The following is a 26,052-nucleotide window of genomic DNA, read 5'->3' on the forward strand; positions in this document are numbered from 1 at the left end:
CAACCTGATCATGTGACACCTGAACCCCCAACAGCTCCAATGGACAATAGAAAACACTGGGAACAATCAGAACTCAGGGTCACCTCGGGCAACGTCGGCATTACCTCACAATGGGATCTGGGTGATTGACAGTGCCTATGGCCAATAGTCATAGAGGGGGTGGGCGGGGCTGTAGGGACGAGCCCCGGACTGGGTGAAAGGCACGTGACCGTCCACACACGGACGAAACCCTGCGCAGACGCAAAGCCTGCAACTCCAGTGGACAATAGAAAGCGCTGGGAACGATCAGCAGCTTCGGGATCGCATCCCCTCACAAACGGGTCCGCGTGATTGGCAGTGGTTATGGCCAATAGGCATAGAGGGATGGGCGGGGGCGGAGCTGGGGTGGGACAGGCGCGTGACCGTCCACACTCGTGCGTAGCTCCTGCGCAGACGCAAAAGGCTGAAGCCTGGGCAAGTGCAGGAGCCGAAGGAGGAAAAAGGGCCAGAAGAGGAACAACGGGGAGTGCAAATGAATTCCAGACCTTGGAGGGCTCATAAACACCCGACCTAGGCGCTCAGATCCAAATCAGGAACTCCCGGTCCTTCCGCTTGCAGCAAATGGGAAAACAGCTGCGGGTCCCGGGAAGCTGACGGGCCCCAGTTACTGTCGCCATCATTGTTGGGGTCAATGTTCCGCGGGGCATTGGCGTGGCCGCTCTATTTGTAGGGGGCAATATGCAGCAGGGCGCATGCGCTGCCTTTGACAGGTCACTCAGACCAAGAGAGATGTTCACCCCTTCTAAGTTTTTCTCCTGAACTGTGAGTGAGGGAATTTGGTTTTTTTTTTGTAAAATCCTTTGGCAGAGGGTTAGAAGGGGAGTATTCACAGGCAGCCAACTCAAAACCAAGAACAATGTTTGTCTGTTCTGAATTTCTATCCTGGACTGACAGTGAGGGATTTTGTTTTGCAAAATACTCTTGCAGGTTGTTCATTTGGAAGGATTCGCGGACGGGACACTCCAACCAAACTAATTCGTAACAGCACCGTGGTATACTACCCGTTAAAGACTGCAGTGGAGGATCTTCACCACTATTTTCTCCAGGGCAGTTGCAGATTGGGAATAATCACTGCCGTAGCCACTGAGGGTCTTGTCCCTGAATGACTTTTTCTTTAAACATCAAGATCAAACGAGGACCTGGATATCAACGGCACTTGACAGTGGAAGGAAAAAGGTTCGTTCTGTCGGAAAAGATTTCAGATACAAATGTGGTTGTAGAAGTATGCAAAGTCCTATTTAGACCATACCGTCAGTATGGTTAGGCTGTGAGCAGGTGTTAAGTAAATCTGCCATAGATTTATTATGGTACAGATAGTGGACATTAAACCTGTTCAATCCATGCCAGCTCTCTGCAGGATGATCCAGTCAGTCCCAAGCTCTTGCTCTTTACTCAAAGCCGTGCAAGTTTATTTCCTGTCAAGTGTTCATCCAATTTCCTTCATCAGTCCTTAATAGAATCAATTCTGCCACCCTTATAGGCAGCAGATTCTGCATATTACCAGTCAGTGCATAATGAATAATTCTTGACCTGCTATTTCTTTCCCAACACCTTAAACCTGTATCCCCTAATCTTTGTGGCATCATCCACTGGAAAGAGTATTTCTTTTGTCATCCTTATCTAAACCTGTTTAAACGGAGTCACCAGACTCAATGTTAACTCTGATTTCTGTTCACCGATGCTGGCAGACCTGCCGAACTTTTCTAGTAACTTCTGATTTTGTTTCTGTTTAAATCTTGTACACTTTTATGAAATCTCACCCCAAACCCTTTTCTTAAAGCTGAACAAACCCAAACTAACCATGTAATTAAATTTCCTTTATTCAGCCAGTATAGTTTCCCTGAGTTTGTTCTCATAAACTTCTATTTATGAAGCCAAAGATGTCATATATTTTGTGAAGTTTTCTCAATATATCCCATTACCTTTAAGGGTTTTGCACATTATCCCCCAAGTCCTGCACACTCTATATATCTCTAAAATTTAATATACAGCCACTGACCCTATTCCTTGTGCCAAAATGTTTCACCTCGTACATTCTTAAAAAAAACAAATTTGAAATGTTAACTTTGTTTCTCTCTGTGCAGAAGCTGCTATATCTGCTGATTTTTTTTCCCAGAATTTCCTAATTTGAGGGATATATTCCTGAAATTCAAAAGTTAAAAGCTGATTTGATCAAAGCTTGCAGGATGTAAATTAGAACTGGTGATGTTGATAAGAGAGGAACTAGAACTATTACCACTGTTTGGAAAAACCAGGGTGAGGGGACATAGACAGAAAAAGAGAGACAGACTTTTTCAGGAGTGAATGTAGAAATGTCTCTTCAGGCCAAATCGGCACAAGGTTGGGAATTGCTTCATCAAATAGTAGCTCATGCAGGATCAGTGTGATGTTAACTATGAAAAAAAAATCTGTAAAAGAGTCCTGTCGGACTTGGAACGTTAAATCTGTTCTCCCTCTAGTGTCTTTCTAATGGCCGTGTTTGTGGTTTTGAGAGATTCTGTCAAATATTTGGTTGAGCTATCAATGTTTGAAGTCTATCTCCCTTTTCTCCTCTTCCAGCTGTCTTTCTCCCAGAGAGGCCAGAGTCTTATGTAAGTCCAAACTGGGTGCCCTCCCCTGAAAGACATCAACAAACCAGTGGGTTTTTGTCGAAATCAAATCGACTTGACTCAAATGCTGGCAAGAGCAAAGAAAAAGCTTTACTGTAACCTCTGCAGCGGGCCCAATACACTTGGCAAAAATGCCTTACGTAAGGGCCCTGAACAACTTTCACATTCTCGTTATACTATATTTCGCTTATCCTTATCACGCGCTCAAGGACAAGAGCTGGGAACATTTGAGCTCATTCTTTTGCTGTTGATATAATTGCTTACTGTCTTTATGTTTCCCCTGACTTTGCTGAATTTGGCTGCTTGCAAGGTCAGGTTGTCTGCTTGCAAAGTTCAGCAAACCCAGGCTGTCTACCTGCAAGATTCAGCAGAGTATTAAATTTAGCAAAGTATTCTCTTTCAGATTTCACAGTAAATGTTAATTTTGTTAATTTTCCATTCCAGTTTTTATGAGGTCACCTTTCATGGTTACGTTTAACCCCAGCGCCTGCCTCACAAACTACCAAATTCTTTCACCTCCACTGCCCAGCCTGCCTTTGTGTTTATGGATTCTCTGTGTTGCGAGTGTGGCGCTGGAAAAGCACAGGCAGCATCCGAGGAGCAGGGGAATCGATTTCAGGCATGAGCCCTTCATCAGGTATCAGAGCCGATGCTGCCTGAACCTGCAGTGCTTTTCTAGCACCACACTCTCGACTCTGATCTCCGGCATCTGCGATCCTCACGTTCTCCTACTGGATTCTCTCAGTGCCTTTTTGTTTTTTTTTTTGCCTTGTTTTAAATACGTTTTCCAGAGCTTCGGAACAGGTCCGTTTTCGGGCAGGAACCACCAAGAATTGACGGAGGCGCTCATTTCATCAGGATCTGAGCACCGTCGGGTTTTGGACATGGAAGGAAAAAGCACCATTCGCGGTGGGGACAAAAGGTACGCCTGTTCTGAATGCGGGCAAGGTTTCAACCGCTCCTCTGGCCTGTCGAGGCACAAGCGCAGTCACACCGGGGACAAACCATGGAAATGCAGGGACTGTGGGAAGGGCTTCAACTACCCCTTCGAAGTGGAAATCCATCAGCGCACTCACACCGGGGAGAGGCCGTTCACCTGCCTTGAGTGTGGGAAGGGATTCACTAAGTCGTCCGAACTGCTGACGCACCAGCGGCTTCACACTGGCGAGAGGCCTTTCACCTGCTCGGAGTGTGGGAAGGGCTTCACTCGGTCGTCCCACCTGCTGAAACACCAACGGGTCCACAACGGGGAGAGACCGTTCCGCTGCTCTCACTGCGGCGCCGGGTTCAGACAATCTTCGCACCTCACTGTCCACCGGCGCAGTCACACCGGAGAGAGACCCTTCAGCTGCTCGGCTTGTGGCAAAGGATTCACTCGGTCTTCCGACCTGCTGAGACACAAGCAGATCCACGCCGGGGAGAGGCCGTTCACCTGCTCCGAGTGTGGGAAGGGCTTCACCCAGCTGTCCAACCTGCTGAGGCACCAACGCGTTCACAAGAATGAAAGGCCCTTCAGGTGCGAAGACTGTGGGAAGAGCTACAAAAGTTCCGGGGAGCTGATGTCCCATCAACGTGTCCACACCGACGAGAGACCGTTCAGGTGCTCTCACTGTGGGGCTGGGTTCAGGCGATCGTCTGACCTCGCTGTCCACCAGCGGGTTCACACCGGGGAGAGGCCGTTCACCTGCTCCGAGTGCGGGAAGGGATTCACGACCTCGTCTAGCCTGCTGACACACCAGCGGGTTCACCAGTGACATTGGTGATTGGATGATGTCGTTTACTCACATGCAGGACTGAACCTTGTTCACTGGGGGTCTATTTCCGCTGGTGTTCATAAGCCGCAGCCCAGTTGCGGGAGAGCAGATGTTTCGAATAAAGGTCGAGGTAATTCGGCTTTTTGCGAAACACAGGGTGTTGAGTCTTTTTAAAATCTCCAACAACTTATATTCTTTACAAGGGCTCTCCTCCAACCTTACCTCCAATAAAGGGGCGGCACGGTGCCTCAGTGGTTAGCACTGCTGCCTCACAGCATCAGGTACCCAGGTTCGATTCCAGCCTCGGGCAACTGTCTGTGTGGAGTTTGCACATTCTCCCAGTGTCTGCGTGGGTTTCCTCCGTGTGCTCCGGTTCCCTCCCACAGTCCAAAGATGTGCAGGTCAGGTGAATTGGCCATGCTACATTGCCAACATGTTATGTGCACTAGTCAGGGGTAAATATGGGGGGGGGGGTGGGTCTGGGTGGGTTACTCTTCGGAGGGTCAGTGTGGACTTGTTGGGCCAAAGGGCCTGTTCCCATACTGTAGGGAATCTAATCTAATCTAGACAAGTGTATGGAGTTTGCACAGCTTCTTTCACGCTAACATTGAGACCATTGTCCTTTCACTTGATTAATTGGTCAAACTACCTCCAACATTCCTTCTTGCTCCTTGCTGGTTCCTCGAGTTCCTCTTCCCTCTTCTCTCCTGCCCTGTTCGAGTTGCTCTTGTCAATGAGACCCACCTCTGCTCCCTTGATCAGATTCTCAGATTCTGACAACCCAACTTTCCCATATTGTTTACAGTTCTCTCCTTGTGCTGCCCCCCTTCCTGCTTAAATTCACTATCATCACCCATCTTAAAAAAAAGTTGATCCCACCGTCATTCCAAATTACCAACTCAACTCTATCATCACTTTCCCCTCCAAAGTCTGGTATTAGATTCCTCTTGAAATATATCCTGTGTCCATCCTTCTCGTCATAGAATCCCTACAGTATGGAAACAGGCCCTTTGGCCCAACAAGTCCACACCGAGCCTTCGAAGAGTAACCCACCCAGGCCTATTCCCCTATAATATTATTCTACATTTACCCCTGACCACTGCACCTAACCTGCACATCCCTGAACACTAGGGGCAATTTAGCACGGCCAATTCACCCTAACCTGCTCATCTTTGGACTGTGGGAGGAAACCCGCTTAGACACAGGGAGAATGTACAAACTCCACTCAGACATTGCCCGAGGCCGGAAACAAACCTGGGAGCCTGGTGCTGTGAGGCAGCAGTGCTAACCACTGAGCCACCGTGCCACCCGTAAGTGACATGATCCAAAAATAGTGTGATGGTTTTTACGTCGACCAATATCCTGTTCACAGTTAAAGGGATGGTTGGAAAATGGAAGGCCTTTAAAAATGAGATAATGAGAGTTCAGAGACAATATGTTACTCTAAGTACACAGTGCTAGGTCTGATAGGTGTAGGAAATGCTGGATGACTACAGAAATTGAGGCCCCCCGGTCAAGGAAAAGAAGGAAGAATGTGACAGTTGGGATCAAGTGAATTCCGAGAGGAATAAAAGGGCAGTAAGAGAGGGAAATCAGGAGGACCAAAAGGGACGTGAGATAGCTTTGGCAAATAGGATGAAGGAGAAGCCGTGAAGGACAAAAGAGTAACGAGGAAAAGAACAGAGCGCGGTAGAGACCAACAAAGTGGTCTGTGTGTCAAACCCCAGGAGATGTATGAATATTTCATAGAATCCATACAGTGTGGAAACAGGCCCTTCAGCCCAACAACTCCACACTGACCCTCCGAAGAGTAGCCCGCCCTGGACCCATTCCCCTACATTTCCCCCTGGCTAATGCACCTAACCTATACATCCTTGAACGCTATGGGCCATTTAGCGTGGCTAATTCACCTACTCTGCACATTTTTGGACTGTGGGAGGAAACTGAGGCAAACCCACGCCGACACGGGGAGAATGTGCAAACTCCACACAGACATTCGTCCAAGGCTGGGATTGAACCCTGGTCCCTGACACTGTGCGGCAGCAATGCTAACCACTGAGCCATCATGTATTTCACATTAGTATTTACTGTGGAGAAAGAAATAGAAGCCACACATCTGGGATAATAGATAGTGATGTCTTGCAAAAGTGTCAGGGACAACAGAAGAACAGGTGCTGGAGATCTTAAAATGCATAAAGGTATATAATCCCCTGGACCTGATCATGTGAATGCCAGAACGTTGTGGGAAGCTAGAGAAAAGATTGCTGGGCCCCTTTGCTGAGATACTTATATTATTGACAGTGAGGTGCTGGAAGACTGGAGGTTGGCTAATGTGGTGCCACTATTTAATAAAAGCAGTAAGGAAAACCCAGGGAACTATAGACTGATGAGCCTTACGAAAGTGTTGCACAAGTTGCTGGAAGGGTTTCTGAGGGACAGGACATGCCTGCATTTGGAAAGGCAAGGACTGGTTAGAGATAGTCAACATGTTTCTGTTGACAAAGAAGATTAAAGAAGGTAGTAATTTTTGTCTGTTTGGACTTCAGCAAAGCACGTGACAAGGTTGCGTATGATGGACTGGTCAGTAAGGTTAGTTCATGTGGAATCCAGGGGGAGCTGGCCGATCGGATACAAAATTGGCTTGAAGGTAGAAGACAGAAGGTGGTAGTAGAGAGTTGTTTTTCAAACTGGAGGCCTGTGACTAGCAGTGTCTGCCAAGGTTCAGTGTTGGGTTGACTGCTTTTGGTCATTTATATAAATGGTTTGGATGTGACTATAGGAGGTACAGTTTGCGGATGACATCAAAATCGGTGGTGCAGTGGACAGCGAAGAAGGTTCTCTCAGAGCACCATGGGATCTTAATGACACGGACCAAGGAGTGACAGATGGAGTTTAATTTAGATAAATACGAGGTGCTGCCATTTTGGTAAGGCAAACCAGGGCAGGACTTATACGGTTAATGGCAGGACCCTGGGGTGTATTGCTGAACAGAGATGTAGGGGTACAAATAAATAGATCCTTGAAAGTGAAGTCACAGGTAGACTAAGGCACTTGACAGGGCTGCCTTCATTGGTCAGTGCATTGAGGATAGGAGTTGTGATGTCATGTTGCAACTGTAGAGACATTGCTAAGACCACTTTGGAATACTGCATTCAACTCTAGTCTCCCTGTTATAGGAAAAACGTTGTTAAACTTGAAAAGTTGAGGGTGCAGAAAAGATTTCCAAGGACGTTACAGGGATTGGAGGATTTGAATTATAGGGAGAGGCTGAATAGGCTGGGTGGTTTTTTTTTCCATGGAGTGTCAGAGGCTGAGGGATTGTTTTGAGGTTTATAAAATCATGAGGGACGTGGATAAGGTAAATAGTCAAGGTCTTTTTCCTAGGCTAGGGGAGTCCAAAATTAGTTTGCATAGATTTAAGGTGAGAGCAAAAAAGAGACCTGAGGGGCAATGTCTTCATGCAGAGGGTGGTGCATTATTGGAACAAGATGCCAGAGGAGGTCGTGAAAATTGGTACAACCACAACATTTAAAGTCATCTGGCTGGGTAGGTGAATAGATGGATATAGGCCAAATGGGACTAGATTGGTTTAGGATATCTGGTCTGCACAGACAAGTTGGACTGAAGGGTCTGTTTCTGTGCTGTGCACACCTTTATGACTTGGAGCTACCAATATTGGACTGGGGTGGACAAAGTTGAAAATCACACAGCGCCAAGTTATAGTCCAACAGGTTTATTTCGAAGCACTAGCTTTCGAGGCACCATGTACACTGACAATGCTCAACTCGACTTCACAACCATCTCTCTCTCTATTCTTCCACTTTTCCTAGTTTATCAAATTACTTATCACACAACAAGTGCTAGAACTAAAAATTGGCAAGATGAAACTCATCGGCTTCAGTCATCACAAGACATTCTGATCCCTACTTACTGAATCCTTCAGACAGCAGATGAAATGTAAAAGTATGGTAATAATACGATTTAGGGATCAAAAATGGTATTTACACGTGAGGCATGAAACATAGCTGAGGTGTTAAATGGGAATTTTGCAGTTGTCTTTACCAAAGGTGTAGCTGCACCCCAGACCATGGTGACCGAGGAGATAGCTCTGTCACTGGAATAGTTGAAAATAATCAGGAAGAAGTGTAGGATAGGATGGCGACACTTAAAGTCGACAAAGCACTGGGATTGGATGAAATGTGTCCGAGGATGTGTGAGTGGAATTGCAGAGGTACTGGCCTTTGGCTTTCTGTCTTTGCTGGACTCAGGAGAGTTGCTAGAAGACTCAAGAATTGCAGGCGTTTTGTCCTTGTTCAATAAAGGTTGTAAAGACAGGCCTAGCAATGACGGAACAGACAAGTTAAGCTCAAGTGGTGGAGAAACAAGCAGATACAATTAATTGGAACCGAAATAGTAGTCACACCGGAAAAAGGAGGGTTGCTGAGGAAGAACAGCATGGATTTCCAAAGGAGAAATTGCATTTGACTAACTTGCTGGAATTTTTCAAAGAAGCCACAGAAAGATTGATGAGGCTACTCCCAATCCCAGAGTGTACGATGCCACTGAATAGACCGGTAAGGGGAACATCTATATCCTTAGCACAGAAACAGACCCTTCAGTCCAACTCGTCCATGCCGACCAGATATCCTAAATTAATCTAGTCTAATTTGTCAGCATTTGGCCCATATCCCTCCAAATCCTTCCCATTCATATCCCCATCCAGATGGCTTTTAAGTGCTGAAAATGTACCAGCCTCCACCACATCCTCTGGCAGCTCATTCCATACACACACCACCCTCTGTGTGGAAAAAGTTGCCCCTTAGGTCTCTTTTATATCTTTCCCCTCTCCCCCTAAACCTATGCCCTCTACTTCTGGACTCCCCCACCACAGGGAAAGGACCTTTTCTATTTACCCTATCCATACCCCCCTCATGGTTTTGGGAGAAAGTGAGGACTGCAGATGCTGGAGATCAGAGCTGAAAATGGGTTGCCAGAAAAGCGCAGCAGGTCAGGCAGCATCCAAGGAGCAGGAGAATCGACGTTTCGGGCATGAGCCCTTCTTCAGGAATGAGGAAAGTCTTCATTCCTGAAGAAGGGCTCATGCCCGAAACGTCGACTCTCCTGCTCCTTGGATGCTGCCTGTCCTGCTGCGCTTTTCCAGCAACAAATTTTCACCCCTCATGGTTTTATAAACTTCTACAAGGTCACCCTTCAGCCTCCAACACTCCAATATCTCGGGGTGGCATGGTGGCTCAGTGGTTAGCTCTGCTGCCTCACAAGCCAGGGACCTGGATTTGAGTCCCACCTTGGGTGATTGTCTGTGTGGAGTTTGTACATTCTCCCTCTGTCTGTGTGGGTTTCCTCCCATAATCCAAAGATATCTTTGTGAGTGGGAAATCATGTCTCACAAACTTGATTGAGTTTTTTGAAGAAGTAACAAAGAGGATTGGTGAGGGCAGAGTGGTAGATGTGATCTATGTGGACTTCAGTAAGACACTCGACAAGGTTCCAGATGGGAGACTGGTTAGCAAGGTTAGATCTCATGGAATACAGGGAGAACTAGCCATTTGGATACAGAACTGGCTAAAAGATCGAAGACAGAGAGTGGTGGTGAAGGGTTGTTTTTCAGACTGGAGTTCTGTGACCAGTGGAGTGCTACAATGATAGGTGCTGGGTCTACTACTATTCTTCACTTATGTAAATGATTTGGATGTGAGCATAAGAGGTACAGTTAGTAAGTTTGTAGATGAGAGGTGTAGTGGACAGTGAAGAAGGTTACCTCAGATTACAACAGAATCTTTACCAGATGGACCAATGGGCTGAGGAGTGGCAGGTGGAGTTTAATTTAGCTGCATTTTGGGAAAGCAAATCTTAGCAGGACCCACACACTTTATGGTAAGGTCCAAGGGAGTGTTGCTGAGCAAAGAGACCTTGGAGTGCAGGTTCATAGCTCCTTGAAAATGGAGTCGCAGGTAGATAGGATAATGAAGAAGACATTTGGTATGCTCTTATATTGGTCAGCATATTGAGTACAGGGGTTGGGGGATCATGTTGCAGCTGTACAGGACATTGGTTACACCACTGTAGGAATATTGTGTGCAATTCTGGTCTCCTTCCTATTGGAAAGATGTTGTGAAACTTGAAAAGGGTTCAGAAAATATTTACAAGGATGTTGCCAGGGTTGGAGGATTTGAGCTACAGGGAGAGGCTGAACAGGTTGGGGCTGTTTTCCCTGGAGCGTTGGAGGCTGAGGGGTGACCTTTTCGAGGTTTACAAAATCATGAGGGACTTGGATAGGATAAATAGACAAAGTCTTTTTCCTGGGGTGGTGGAGTCCAGAACGAGAGGGCAGAGGGTTAGGATGAGTGGGGGAAGATATAAAAGAGACCTAAGGGGCAACTCTTTCGTGCAGAGGGTGGTATGTCTATGGAATGAGCTGCCAGAGGAAGTGGTAGTGACTAGTACAATTGCAATAATTAAAAGGCATCTGGATGGGTATATGAATAGGAAGGTTTGGAGGGATATGGGCCGGGTGCTGGCAGGTGGGACTAGATTTGGGTTGGGATATCTGGTCGGCATGGACAAGTTGAACTGAAGGTTCTGTTTCTGTGCAGTACATCTCCATGATTCTATATGCTGGTCAGGTGATGTGGCTATGCTAAATTGCCCATAGTGTTAGGTACGTTAGTTGGAGTAAATATAGGGTAGGGGAATGGATCTGAGGAGGTTACTCTTCGGAAAATCAGTGAGGACTTGTTGGGCTGAAGGGCCTGTTTCCATACTGTGGGTAATCTAAATCTTTGTCTTTTTTTTCTGAACCCTTTCAAGTTTCACAATACCCTTCCTATAGGAGGGAGACCAGAATTGCACACAATATTCCAAAAATGGCCTAATCAACGTCCTGTACAGCCACAACATGACCTCCCAACTCCTATCCTCACTGTAAAATTTCCATGTAACACCTCAACCTCTCTGCTATTAACAGACTTCTGAATAGACTTCTCAAATTTTACATTTCATGTTGATCTTGCTGTCTGTGCACTTTCTCTTCAGCTGCAATATTGTATTCATTGCTCTGTTTATTACCCTATTGCACTTTATATGGTATAATCTGCAGCACCCAAAACAAAACTTTTCACTGTATCTACGTACATTTGACAATAATAAATCAAATCAAACTAAATCAAAGACAGTATTGAGCAGGTTATACAAAGAAGAATCATGATCTATTTAGATTTTAAGAAGACCTTTTAACAAGATCCTACAGTGGAGGCAGATACATAAGAATCCATGATGTAAAGAGCAACATACTGGCACAGATAAAGGATTGGCTGACTGGCAGTGGAAGAAGACAAAGAGTGAGGATAAAGAGGACTTTCTGAAGATAGCAGCTAGGAACAGGGGGAATTCGGCAGGGATTAGTGTTGGAATCACAATTTGATTTGGAGGAGCCAGTGTTGGACTGGGCTGGGCAGAGTTAAAAATTACATGACACCAGGTTATAGTCATAGAGCCGTAGAGATGTACAGCATGGAAACAGACCGTTCGGTCCAACCCGTCCATGCCGACCAGATTAGCCAACAGATTTATTTGGAACCAAAAGAGAAAATGCTGGGAAATCTCAGCAGGTCTGGCAGCATCTGAGGAAAGGAGAGAAAAGAGCTGACGTTTCGAGTTCTAACTGACCCTTTGTCAATGCTGTTCCTTTGGAAGTGCTTCCAAATGAAACTGTTCAAGGGAGTGTTGCTGAGCAAAGAGACCTTGGAGTGCAGGTTCATAGCTCCTCGAAAGTGGAGTCGCAGGTAGATAGGATAGTGAAGAAGACATTTGGTATGCTCTTATATTGGTCAGCTGGTGTTGTGTGATTTTTAACAACTATTCACTTTATATATGAACGATCTCGATGAGGAACTGAGGACATCGTTTCGAAGTTTGCAGAAGATGCAAAGGAGGATCAAAGACTGTTGTGCAGCACGGAGGCTGCAGAAAGACCTGAATAGGCTGGTGGAAGACCAACCCCGCCGTCGGGATCCTCCTGTCCCGCCCCTCGTTCACTCCCATTGGTTGGAGGACCAGAGCAGCTTGATCCTCCAGTCCCGCCCATCATTCACTCCCAGTAGTTGGAGGACTCAGCTCCGCTCAGTCCTCCAGTCCCGCCCACCATTCACTCCTATTGGCTGGAGGACCATGCGCGGCTCAGTCCCCCCCAGTCCCGCCCCTCATTCATTCCCATAGGTGGTTGCAACAGCCACCCAAGCTGAAGCTCAAGCCACGCCCATTCTCCCCCCCCCGCCCCCGGGTGAAGTTGTCCGCCGTCGCAGTGAGCATGCGCAGTGCCGCTGGGACCGGGGAAGGTTTGCCAACGCCAACGCTTGGAGCAGGTCACACACACCATGACAAGAAGCTGCTGGCAATAGATAGGACACGATTGACGGTGAGTGGAAAGGATTTCTTAACGCCTTATGTCAGCCGCGAACCCCGGATAAAACTTACAGGTTTCCTCCCCCTCCTTCACACCAAAGGGAACGACGGCCGAGGCTTATCTCCCAGTGACAGGCCTCAGGGAAAGCGGCTGCCATCTTTATTGGGGGCAGGGGGGCAGCATGTGCAGCGCCATCTTTGTAGGGGGCAGTGACTGGGAGGAGGTTGTCCATTTACAATTTGGTTAAAAAAAACAATGACTGCAGATGCTGGAAACCAGATTCTGGATGAGTGGTGCTGGAAGAGCACAGCAGTAAAATCGACATTTCGGGCAAAAGCCCTTCATCAGGAATAAAGGCCTGAAACGTGGAGAGAATAAGCTGGAGGAGGGTGGGGGTGGGGAGAGAGTAGCATAGAGTACAATGGGTGAGTGGGGGAGGGGATGGAGGTGATAGGTCAAGGAGGAGAGGGTGGAGTGGATAGGTTGAAAAGGAGATAGGCAGGTCGGACAAGTCAAGGAGACAGTTACTGAGCTGGAAGTTTGAAACTAGGATGAGGTGGGGGAAGGGGAAATGAGGAAGCTGTTGAAGTCCACATTGATGCCCTGGGGTTGAAGTGTCCCGAGGCGGAAGATGAGGCGTTCTTCCTCCAGGCGTCTGGTGGTGAGGGAGCGGCGGTGAAGGAGGCCCAGGGCCTCCATGTCCTCGGCAGAGTGGGAGGGGGAGTTGAAATGTTGGGCCACGGGGCGGTGTGGTTGATTGGTGTGGGTGTCCCGGAGATGTTCCCTAAAGCGCTCCGCTAGGAGGCGTCCAGTCTCCCCAGTGTAGAGGAGACCGCATCGGAAGCAACGGATACAATAAATGATATTAATGGATGTGCAAGTAAAACTTTGATGGATGTGGAAGGCTCCTTTAGGGCCTTGGATGGAGGTGAGGGAGGAGGTGTGGGCGCAGGGTTTGCAATTCCTGCGGTGGCAGGGGAAGGTGCCTGGATGGGAGGGTGGGTTGTAGGGGGGTGTGGACCTGACCAGGTAGTCACGGAACTTGTCCAATGAGTTGCATGAAACTTTCACACCCAATGTCTTATCGATTGGGCTGAACTGTGCAATGAAGAAAGGGGAGCAAAGCTTGCTCCCCCTTTTCCCACTACTTCATGGAACATTAAAGTAAAACACAGAACTGCGGTTGCTGGAAGTCAAGAACAGAACAATAAATTGCTGGAGAAATTCAGCAGGTCTGGCAGCATCTGTAGAGAGTTCATGTTTTGGATGCAGTGACTCATTTTTCAGAGTTGATGGTAACTAGCAGAGGGTATATATACTGAAGGAGTGGCATGGTGGCTCAGTGGTTAGCACACACAGTGGTTAGTTCACATTGTGCAAACCCCACAGAGACATTCTCACTGTGTCTGCATGGGTTTCCTCTGGGTGCTCTGGTTTCCTCCCACAATCCAAAGATGTGCAGGTTAGGGTGAATTGGCCATGCTAAATTGTCCATAATGTTCAGGGATATGTAGGTTAGGTGCATTGGTCAGGGGTAAATATAGATAATAGGCTGGGTTACTGTTCGGTGGGTCAGTGTAGACTTGTTGGACCAAAGGGCCACACTAGAGATTCTCTGAAACTAGGAGTTGGTGGGAAGGGAAAGGAGTATGTGATTGGTAGAGATGGAGCCTACCACTTCAATACACCACACCAAATGTTCGCTGGCTAAACGTTTGAGTTGGGCCTGTTCAGTGCTCCAGTTGAGGCTTTCCACTTGAGGACTTTGCAGCTTTCAGGATTCCATATCAAATCCAATAATGTTTGGGCCTAAGCACCTCCTTCAATGTCCTTTACCCACCCCCACACTTCAAAATATGTCATCATCACATGTGCAGCTTTCAGCATAGCCAACCTAATTTTACCTGCTAATGGTTCCAATTATTAGCTTTTCAGTCTTCCGTGGCTTACCACTGTCTGTCCCTTTGTCTGCTAACTGTCTTTCTGTCCCTCTGGGCTATGTCTCTACCTACTGTGTACTCCTCTTTCTCCTGTCTTCAGTGTATATGCCACATTTTCCTAGTTACCATCAGTTTTGAAGAAGGGTCACTGAACTCAAAATGCTAACTGCTTTCTCTCCACAGATGCTGCCAGACTTGCGGAGTATTTTCCAGCAATTTTTTGTTCTTAGTTTCTGCATAAAAGTTGCTTTTCCTTTAGATACTGCCAATTGTCTTAAATTTGGGTACTGTTGTAGAACAGAGGGACCTGGGGTCAAGTACATAATTCTTTTGAAGTCTGCATCACATATAGACAGGGTGGTGACAAAGGTGTTTGGGCATGCTGACCTTTTTTTTGCTCTGTCCTTTTGAGTATTGGGAGTTGGGAAGTCATGTTGAGGTTGTTCAGGATACTGGTGAGGAATACTGTGTCCTGTTCTAATCACCCATTTATAGGAAGGATATTATTAAGCTGGAGAGGGTTCAGAAGAGACTTACCAGGATATTACCAGGTATGGAAGGTTTGAGTTATTGAGAAAAACTAGGACTTTTTTTTTCAATGCAGCATAGGAGGTTGAGAGGCGACCTTATAGAAGTTTATAAAATGATGAGGGGTATAGAGTTGATGGTTGTTGTCTTTTCCCTAGGATGGGGCACATGTTTTAGGTGAGAGGAGAGAGATTTAAAAAAAACATGGGGCAGTTTTATTTTACACAACAGGTGATTCGTGTGTGGAATGAACTTCCAGAGGATGTGGGTACAATTACAATGTTTAAAGACATTTGGATAAGTAGATGAGTAAGGAAATGCTTTGGAAGGTTGTGGGCCAGGAGCGGGCAGGTGGAACTAGTTTAGTTTGGGATTATGTTCAGCGTGGACTGGTTGAACGGGAGGGTTGGTTTCCATGCTGTATAAATCTATAACTCTTTATATCCTGAATCCTAACTCAGAGCAAGAGAAAAGTCTTTCTTTTCTGAACTTCTGACCTGACTGAAAATAATGCATTTTCTAAACTCCAATCCAGGATATTACAACAGGATTCGCAAATGAGGAACTCAAACAAAGCTGCATATCAAGAATCTGACAGAAGCCCTTGATTTTAAAAAATGTGTTGCTGGAAAAGCGCAGCAGGTCAGGCAGCATCAAAGGAGCAGGGGAATCGACGTTTCAGGCATAAAGCCCTTCTTCGGGAATGACCTGACCTGCGCTTTTCCAGCAACACATTTTTAAGCTCTGATCTCCAACATCTGCAGCCCTCACTTTCTCCTAGAAGCCCTTGATTTGCCAGGGCCTGGATGTTATCAGCCTTTGAGTGTAAGTATTGAGTTCTAGCTGATTATCATAGAATCATATAGCATGGAAACAGACCCTTTGGTCTAACTCATCCACACTGACCAGACATCCCAATCTGATGTAATACCTTTTGCCTGCATTTAGCCCATGTCTCTCTGTAAGCATCCATTTGCTGTCGGAATAGCCCATTGAGTCTGTCCAACATACAACGCGATCACGGCTGATTTTATAATCCTCCACTCCACTTTCCTGCCTCTTCTACATAACGCTTGGCTCTCTTACTGAGTAAAAATCTTCTCTCTCTCAGCTTGAATGCACATAACAATCCAGACTCTACAGCTGTCTGTGGTAAAGGATTCCACAGATTCACTGCCTTCTGACAGTACAAATTCCTTCTCTTTACTGTCTTAAAGGGCCACCCCTTATTCTGCCCACAAAGAGAAACAACCATTCCACATTAACCTTGTCAAGTCCCCTAAGAATGTTGTCTGTTTCAATAAGGTCACCTCTCGTTCTTCGAACCCACTAAGCTTCTCTTCCTAAGACAGCCCCTCTCTGCATGTGATCAGCCAAGTGAACCTCAGTAAGGGGTGGCCCGGTGGCTCAGTGGTTAGCACTGCTGCCTCACAGTGCCAGGGACCCAGGTTCGATTCCAGTCTCGGGCCACTGTCTGTGTGGAGTTTGCACATTCTCCCCGTGTCTGCGTGGGTTTCCTCTCGGTGCTCCGTTTACCTCCCACAATCCAAAGATGAGCAAGTTAGGATGGATTGGCCGTGGGAAATTGCCCTAGTGTTAGGTGCAATAGTCAGGGGCTAATATAGAACAGGGGAATGGGTCTGGGTGGGTTACTCTTCGGAGAGTCAGTGTGAACTTGTTGGGCTGAAGGGCCTGTTTCCATATTGTAGGGAATCTAATCTTAAGAAATAAACCTTCTCTAGACTGTTTGCAATGCCAGAATATTTTTCCTTCAGTAAGTGGTCAGACCAAAATTGTTCACAGTATTTTGGTTGTTATCTAACAAATGCCTCACACATTTTTAGTAAGAATTCCCTTTTTTTTTGTACACTATTCCCATTGAAATAACATCTAGCATTCTACCTGTCTTCCCGAATACCTGCTGAACATAGATGCTAGCCTTTTGTGATTCAGGCACAGGGACTCAAATCCTTCTGTGCTCTTGCTATCTAAGCTATAGCTTTTCAATAATATTCAGCTCCTCTATTCTTCCTGGCAAAGTGCATAACTTTGCCTTTTTCTGCATCTTTGCTTTTTTTTTCTTTCAGTTTGCCTAGTTAATCAGGGTTGACCAATCCCTTTCCTGGAAACCTCCTTTCTCACTGAGATATACCTGAGCTGTGAGCCATGAACTATTTCATAAAACGTTTGCTGTTTTTTCTCAACCATCTTTGCTGCTAAACACCTTCTTCTGCTTTGGGACCCTCCAACCACACGGGATCAATGTTGATTTCACCAGTTTCCTCCTCTCTCCCTCCCCAACCTTATCCCTGATCCAACCCTCCAACTGTCCTACCTGCCCATTTTCCTTCCCAACTATCCGCTCCACCCTCCTCTTGGACCTATCACCATCACATACCTTCCCCCACCTCCATCTACGTATCGCTTTCCCAGCTACCTTCCTCCCAGCCCCACTCCCCTCCCATTTATCTCTCTACCCCCTTGGCTCACAAGCCTCATTCCTGATGAAGGGCTTATTCCCAAAACATTGATTCTCCTGCTCCTTGGATGCTGCCTGACCTGCTGTGCTTCTCCAGCACCACACTCTAAACTCCTTACCCTGTCTATTCCAGCAATCACTGCCCTTATTCCTTTGTTTAACCCTTACTTAAGTTTAGTAAAGTTGTTTCCAACCTAGCTTCCTCCCTCTCAGATTGAGTGCCAGTGATTACCACGTTATGTTCACATGTACCCCTCAAATCTCTCCTTCCAGTTGCTGATCTTGTCCATGACCTTAAATTGGTCCTGCAATCCTGTCAAGGTCAGCTAATGAGAACGACTTTCATCTAACCTGTCTCACAAGTGCTCTGTCGAATCTTCCCTCAATCTCCTTTGCCACACTGGGAACTATCCTAGTGTTTCCCAATTCCTGACTCCCCAAAGCCTATCCACTATCTACAAGGCAGAATTCACTCCCTTCACCACTGATGCGCAGTGCCAGTAACGTGTACCATCTACAAAACGCACTGTATTAACTCACCCAGCAACTCCCAAACATCCGCCATTTGGAAGCACACGCTGCAAACACTTGGGAACCACCACCTGCAAGTAACCACCTGAGCTATACGTCATCTCGGAAACATGTCGCTTTCCTTCAGCTGTTGCAGAGTCAGAATCCTGCAGGTCCTTCCCAGTGGTACTGTGGAGGTCTCCACCGCACAGGGACTGCAGCAGTTCACCACAATACCTTCTCAAGGGCAAGAGATGCCCACATTCCCATGAACAAATAATGAAAGAAAGTTAACCTTACAAGTAAAAATTCCTCTTTCCCGCAAAACATTCCGGTAGGTGGTCTCTGTCCCTCTGCTCCCATCCTTCACAACGTGTGGCTGATCTCTGGGTTTGTATGGACCCAGACTCTGTGTTCCTGTCTGTGATGTCATCATGTATTGACAATGGCACAGTGACATTCACCCACTCCCCGGTAGATTTCCTCAATTGTGTAATTTTGTTTTTTCTCTCTCTCTCTCCTGCGCTCCTGGCTTCGTTCCAGCAGTACTGGAAGCATTCATCTCCAGGTTTCGAATTTCTCATGCCGCGCTGTGCTCTCTGTGGGAGGTTGCGGGCCTCCGGGGCTGGTGTGGCCGCTGGACCCCTGGGTCAGCTTCTGTTCTCGAATCGAGAATCTTGAACTCAGGAATGTCCAGGGTAAATAGGCATCTGTTTGAAACTTAAATATGAAGCGTCTTTTTTTTTTCCATAAAGGATAGTGCGTGTCTGAAATTCTATGTTTGGACCATATGACACGAATTTACCTTGACAAAATGCATCTAGGTTTGTTCAATATATCATTTCAGTTGCATGACACTAATCTTTTGCTATAAATTCTGTGTCATATGGTGCTGCTCCACAACCACCTGTTGAAGGAGCAGCGCTCCGAAAGCTCGTGCTTCCAAATAAACCTCAGAGTCATAGAGATGTACAGCACGGAAACAGACCCTTCGGTCCAACCCGTCTATGCCGACCAGATATCCTAACCAAATCTAGTCCCACCTGCCAGCACCCGGCCCATATCCCTCCAAACCCTTCCTATTCATATACCCATCCAAATGCCTCTTAAATGTTGCAATTGTACCAGCCTCCACCACATCCTCTGGCAGCTTCTTCCACACACGTACCACCCTCTGCGTGAAGAAATTGCTCCTTAGGTCTCTTTTATATCTTTCCCCTCTTACCCTAAACCTATGCCCTCTAGTTCTGGACTCCCTGACCCCAAGGAAGACTTTGTCTACTTACCCTATCCATGCCCCTCATAATTTTGTAAACCTCTATAAAATCACCCCTCAGCCTCCAGGGAAAACAGCCCCAGCCTGTTCAGCCTCTCCCTGTAGCTCAAATCCTCCAACCCTGACAACATCCTTGTAAATCTTTTCTGAACCCTTTCAAGTTTCACAACATCTTTCCGATAGGAAGGAGACCAGAATTGCACGCAATATGCCAACAGTGGCCTAACCAATGTCCTGTACAGCTGCAACATGACCTCCCAACTCTTGTACTCAATACTCTAACCAATTATGGAAAGTATACCAAATGCCGCCTTCACTATCCTATCTACCTGCCACTCCACTTTCAAGGAGCTATGAACCTGCACTCCAATATCTCTGTTAAGCAACACTCCCTAGGACCTTACCATTAAGTGTATAAGTTCTGATAAGATTTGCTTTCCCAAAATGCAGCACCTCACATTTATCTAAATTAAACTCCATCTGCCACTTCTCAGCCCATTGGCCCATCTGGTCCAGATCCTGTTGTAATCTGAGGTAATCCTCTTCGCTGTCCACTACACCTCCAATTTTGGTGTCATCTGCAAACTTACTAACTGTACTTCTTATGCTCGCATCCAAATCATTTATGTAAATGACAAAAAGTAGAGGGCCCAGCACCGATCCTTGTGGTCACAGGCCTCCAGTCTGAAAAACAACCCTCCACCACCACCCTCTGTCTTCTACCTTTGAGCCAGTTCTGTATCCAAATGGCTAGTGCTCCCTGTATTCCATGAGATCTAACCTTGCTAATCAGTCTCCCATGGGGAACTTTGTCAAACGCCTTACTGAAGTCCATATAGATCACATCTACTGCCCTGCCTCATCGATCCTCTTTGTTACTTCTTCAAAAAACTCAATCAAGTTTGTGAGACATGATTTCCCACGCACAAAGCCATGTTGACTATCCCTTATCAGTCCTTGCCTTTTCAAATACATGTACATCCTGTCCCTCAGGATTCCCTCCAACAACTTGCCCACCACCGAGGTCAGGCTCACCGGTCTATAGTTCCCTGGCTTGTCTTTACCGCCCTTTGTAAACCGTGGCACCATGTTTGCCAACCTCCAGTCTTCTGGCACCTCACCTGTGACTATCAATGATACAAATATCTCAGCAAGAGGCCCAGCAATCACTTTTCCAGCTTCCCACAGAGTTCTCAAGTACACCTGATCAGGTCCTGGGAATTTATCCACCTTTAACTATTTCAAGACATCCAGTACTTCCTCCTCTGTAATCTGGACATTTTGCAAGATGTCACCATATATTTCCCTAGAGTCTATATCTTCCATATCCTTTTCCACAGTAAATACTGAAGCAAAATATTCATTTAGTATCTTCCCCATTTTCTGTGGCTCCACACAAAGGCCACCTTGCTGATCTTTGAGGGGCCCTATTCTCTCCCTAGTTACCTTTTTGTCCTTAATGTATTTGTAAAACCCCTTTGGATTCTCCTTAATTCTATTTGCCAAAGCTATCTCATGACCCCGTTTTGCCCTCCTGATTTCCCTCTTAAGTATACTCCTACCTCCTTTATACTCTTCTAAGGATTCCCTCGATCTATCCTGTCTATACCTGACATTTTGCTTCCTTCTTTTTCTTAACCAAACCCTCAATTTCTTTAGTCATCCAGCATTCCCTATAGCTACCAGCCTTCCCTTTCACCCTGACAGGAATATACTTTCTCTGGATTCTTGTTATCTCATTTCTGAAGGCTTCCCATTTTCCAGCCGACCCTTTACCTGCGAACATCTGCCTCCAATCAGCTTTTGAAAGTTCTTGCCTAATACTGTCAAAATTGGCTTTTCTCCAATTTAGAACTTCAACTTTTAGATCTGGTCAATCCTTTTCCATCACTATTTTAAAACGAATAGAATTATGGTCGCTGGCCCCAAAGTGCTCCCCCACTGACACCTCAGTCACCTGCCCTGCCTTATTTCCCAAGAGTAGGTCAAGTTTTGCACCTTCTCTATTAGGTACATCCACATACTGAATCAGAAAATTATTCTTGTACACACTTAAGAAATTCCTCTCCATCTAAACCTTTATCACTATGGCAGTCCAACATGAATTGATCGAGGGACAGTAAACAAAGAGTAGTGGTTAATGGGTATGTTTTTTTTAAGCTGGTGGAAGGTTTGTAGTCGAGTTCCTAAGGGGTCAGCATTGGCAATTACCTGCACTTTTCCTGTTATTATCTTGTCATGTACTGGTTTAAAACCAACTTTTGCATGTACCGATAATGATTTGGTGACTGTGTTTTTAAAACACAGCCTAATAAAGACAGCTGCTACAAACCATGTGACAGGACAAAGCAGTCGCCTTCCAGAAACCTGTTCAGAAGTCCAAGTGGGCTGTAGAATCATGTACCTCCTGATGGGACTGGAGAATTAAAATATTATGTTATCAACTGCTATAGAGACAGGATTCAAATGAGTGTAAGTTGCCCCTATCCTGTGAAAAGATATAAATTTCCTCACGTAATCTTTGAGATGGGCTTTGGGCAATGCAAGCCTCTGTCTTGAGGGAAATGTTCACTCCAATGCCTGCCAAGGAGATTTGGTCACATAACTCCCATCACTGGGAGCTCGTGGTTTGGAGGTGCCAGTGTTGGACTGGGGTGGACAAAGCCTTTTTTTAAAAAAATCACACAACACCAGGTTATAGTCTGGGCAGGTTTGTTTGGAAATGAACCTGTTGGTACTGTAACCTGGTGTTTATGCGATTTTTTTTAAGTGTTTGGAGCTCAGTTGTTTTGAAATATTTGTCAGTCAGTGTCGATTTTACTTTATACACCATCTACTGACTATCTCAGAACCCTTAATTCCAGGCCAAAAAGTGAAGCCTGTCCTGTACAAGGCAACCAGAAACCATGTGTTTATGTTATCTGCATGTTATCAGGTTTCTTTCATCAATACAGCAAAGTACAAATGAAATTTCAGCAATATTCTTCCACCTCTGAAGGAATTTTACAGATAGGAAACATCCATAATTTCTAAACTGCCAGCTAGATAATGAATGAGACCCCTCAAAGGAATTCCAGGTTGCTAATTCCAGTTTTGGACTCCATCTTAAATGCAAAGACTTTGGTAAATTGGTACCCCATGGCTGTTTTACAACTTGGGTCATTGCTAACTGAATAATCTGTTTCATTTTATTTGTATCTCTCCTTGCATACTTGTGTGTCTTCCCTTCCAAAGCATATCCCCCACCCCACCCCCACATCGAATAGTATTGCATTAAACTTCCGTCTGCTGTGATGTTGGTGCCGTCCTTACAAAGTCAAGCAAAAGGAGTACAAAAATATGCCAAGGCTATTTAAAACAGGGGGAGAGAGAAAATCTGTTTCTGGACGGGTTGTGAAAATATGGAGGGAGATTAGTTGTTAAAACTTGCAATCCGTCTGTGACACCTGCAAATGTAATTTTTCTTTTCAGAAGTCATCATAAGACATAGGAGCAGAACGGCACGGTGGCACAGTGGTTAGCACTGCTGCCTCACAGCACCAGAGACCCGGGTTCAATTCCCGCCTTCAGGCGATTGACTGTGTGGAGTTTGCACACTCTCCCCGTGTCTGCGTGGGTTTCCTCCGGGTGCTCCGGTTTCTTCCCACAGTCCAAAGATGTGCAGGTCAGGGTGAATTGGCCATGCTAAATTGCCCATAGTTTTAGATGAAGGGGTAAACGTAGGGGAATGGGTCTGGGTGGGTTGCGCTTCGGCAGGTCGGTGTGGACTTGTTGGGCCAAAGGGCCTGTTTCCACACTGTAAGTAATCTAATCTAATCTAAATTAGGCCATTCAGCCTATTGAATGGCAGAGTGGATTCAATCATGGCTGAAATGTTCCTCAACCCCATTCTCCCTGTAACCCTTGATCCCCTATCTATCTCAGTCTTAAATATACTCAATGACCTGGCCTCCACAGCTTTCTGTGGCAGTGAATTCCAGATTCTCTCACTCTGGCTGAAGACGTTTCTCCTTATTTCTGTTCAAAAAGGTTTTCCCTTTACTCCAAGACTATGCCCTCGGGCCCGAGTCTGTCTTCCCAACTGGAACATCTACTGTGTCCAGGCCATTCAGTATTCTGTATATTTCAATTAAATCCCCCCCACTTCCTCTTCTAAACTCCATCAAGTATTAACCCAGAGTCTTCAAACATCCCTCATATAGTAAGCTTTTCATTCCTGGGACCATTCTTCATGACTGTCCTTTGAACATGCTCCAGGGCCAGTCCATCCTTCCTGAGATAAGGGGCACACAATACTCCAAATATGGTCTGACTAGAAAAATTGTCAGTCTGGGAATAGAACATTTTCTTGGTTTGACTTTGCTGAACACCTAGCCAAGCTTTTTGAGTGCAGCTGCAACCCAGGCATCTGCCTGATCATGTGGGAAATTGTGAATTCTTGAAGGCAGAGTCAAAGAGTGTGGTGCTGGAAAAACACAGCCGGGCAGGCAGCATCGAGGAGCAGGAGAGTCGGTGTTTTGAGCTTAAGCGCTTCTTGATGAAGAGCTTGTGCTCGCAATGTCGACTCTCCTGCTTGTTGGATGCTGCCTGGCCGGCTGTGCTTTTCCAGTCCCACACTCTTCAACTCCAATCTCCTGCATCCGCAGTCCTCACTTTCTCCTAATTCTTTAAGGCAGTCTAATATTTATTTGGAGGTAGTTTTTCCAAGGGCATTATATTTTTTAAAAAAATTACCTCAGAATTAATTACAGTAATATGAAGAAAAATCAAATGAAATTACTACCTCTTCATAAAATACTGTATGATTTGTGTTTTATTTCATAGGAAGAAAGACTACTGGCTAAATGGTGAATTTCAGAAGCTTTCTGATTGAAGAATCATCTTTGAAATTTAATTTTCTGGCCAGAGTGGATGTCCAAATGTTATTTTAACATATGGTTGAATCTTTTAATTCTGGAATGTTACAATTCACTCATCTTAAAAGCTTCTTGTGTGAGAAGATGCAGCGACAATACCAGAATAACTTCAAGGCTACATTTAACCGAATGCAGCATCCAGTCGGTCACCTCAACTCAGGAATTCTCAGCTCTTTTGTCCATATTTGGACTATGGGTATCACGATGGCAGGAGCTGACTGGCCTTGGTGGAAACACAACTGAATGTTCAGTGAGCAAGTTGTTGCTAAGTCCTTCACAGGTCTGTCGATGTCACTTTTTTTTTTCCTGCTGACCAGAATTAGATCAATGAGGCTGTACGAATTTAAAAACCCGACAGAACTGCGGATGCTGTAAATCAGAAATGGAAACAGAAGTTGCTGGAGAAGCTCAGCAGGTCTGGCAGCATCTGGGCAGAGAAATCAAAGTTAATGCTTCGGGTCCTGTGATCCTTCCTCATCTGATTTCTCTCCACAGATGCTGCCGGACCTGCCGAGCTTTTCCGGCAATTCCTGTTTTTGTCAAGGAAGCCTGAATGAGGTTTGTGGGGATTAGGATGAAGACACTCCACTTGTTAGAGTGCTGTCTAATACAAAGGAAGATCCTTATGGGTGCTCGAGTTCAATCACTGCAGGAGTTCCTCAAGATTGTGCCTTTGGGCCAACCAACTGCAGTTGACTCAGCAATGCCTTTCCCTCGGTCATTATATTCCCCAATGATTGTACAATATTCAGCACCAGAAGTAGTCCGTATCCATGTGAAGCTAAATGAGACTCAATTCAATCTTGACTGAAAACTGGCCAGGCAATAACCGTCTCCAGAGAAAACCAGATTCTAACCATAGGAGGTACGAACACAAATTGGCCAGTCAGCCATTCAAGCTAGGTAGAAGGGGAGGATTTATACACACAGCAACGTTCACCTGAGAAGAAATATTTGGCTGTTTTTGATTTCTATCCTGAGTGACAGTAGGAAGTTTGGAAACTTCTTTGACAGATGGTTGGAATAAACATTACAACAGGAGTAGGCACAGGCCATTCGTCCCCTCAAGCCTCTCCAGCTATTTTGAAAGATCATGGCTAATCTGCCCCAGGCCTCGACTGCCTTTTGTGACAGCTCCTCATTGCTTCAACAGCCTGACATTTCAAAAATCTATATACATCCTCTTAATTACTTTCAGTAATGTAGCCTCTCTCGTTCTGTGGGGTAGAGAATTCCAGAATTCAGTACCCTCACAGGAAAATTACCTTCCCTTCTCAGTTTTAGGTGAGAGTCCCTTTATTCTGTGGAAGTGTATCCATGTTTCATAGATCCCCATGAGTGAGATTATCTCAACATCTATCCCATCAACCCCCACCGCTTAGAACCTTTGTATGCTTCAATAAGATCAGCCCATTGTTGTACACACTAATTAATAAAAGCCTAGAAAAAACAGAAAATGCTAGAGAAACTCAACAAGTGTGAAAGCATCTTAAGAGATGGAGTTAGTATTTTGAGGCTGGTAGGACATTTCTTCAGAACTGAGACCTAACCTGTTTAGCCATCCTCGATAAGTCAGCCC

At 45.8% G+C, this 26,052-nt stretch overlaps 1 protein-coding gene and 1 long non-coding RNA gene across 6 annotated transcripts; both read left to right on the forward strand.

Moving 5' to 3' along the window:
- Positions 1 to 261: 261 nt before the first annotated feature.
- On the forward strand, positions 262 to 4,553 carry LOC140461001 (uncharacterized). 3 transcript variants are annotated; one of them, XM_072555767.1, is made up of 3 exons: positions 262 to 320; positions 967 to 1,215; positions 3,093 to 4,553. In XM_072555767.1, exon 3 carries the CDS (start codon positions 3,098 to 3,100, stop codon positions 4,400 to 4,402), a length of 1,305 nt encoding a protein of 434 aa, XP_072411868.1. In that variant the 5' UTR covers positions 262 to 320; positions 967 to 1,215; positions 3,093 to 3,097; the 3' UTR covers positions 4,403 to 4,553. The 3 variants fall into 3 exon arrangements, with proteins under 3 accessions (XP_072411868.1, XP_072411867.1, XP_072411869.1); XM_072555766.1 differs by lacking the exon at positions 262 to 320 and adding an exon at positions 428 to 801; XM_072555768.1 differs by lacking the exon at positions 262 to 320 and having other exon boundaries at positions 428 to 1,215; positions 3,440 to 4,553.
- An 8,173-nt stretch (positions 4,554 to 12,726) lies between these two features.
- LOC140461025 (uncharacterized) lies at positions 12,727 to 25,912 on the forward strand. 3 transcript variants are annotated; one of them, XR_011954453.1, is made up of 4 exons: positions 12,727 to 12,836; positions 15,828 to 16,117; positions 18,828 to 18,979; positions 24,382 to 25,912. It is a non-coding gene; the product is annotated as an uncharacterized lncRNA (long non-coding RNA). The 3 variants fall into 3 exon arrangements; XR_011954454.1 differs by lacking the exon at positions 18,828 to 18,979 and adding an exon at positions 21,865 to 22,029; XR_011954452.1 differs by lacking the exon at positions 18,828 to 18,979.
- Positions 25,913 to 26,052: the final 140 nt, after the last annotated feature.

The sequence above is a fragment of the Chiloscyllium punctatum genome, chromosome 36 (assembly GCF_047496795.1).
Source record: "Chiloscyllium punctatum isolate Juve2018m chromosome 36, sChiPun1.3, whole genome shotgun sequence".
Classification (NCBI taxonomy): domain Eukaryota; kingdom Metazoa; phylum Chordata; class Chondrichthyes; order Orectolobiformes; family Hemiscylliidae; genus Chiloscyllium; species Chiloscyllium punctatum.

Excerpts from the sequence above, each read along its gene's own strand:
- LOC140461001 (XM_072555767.1), top strand. The coding sequence starts at position 3,098 with ATGAGGTCACCTTTCATGGTTACGTTTAACCCCAGCGCCTGCCTCACA.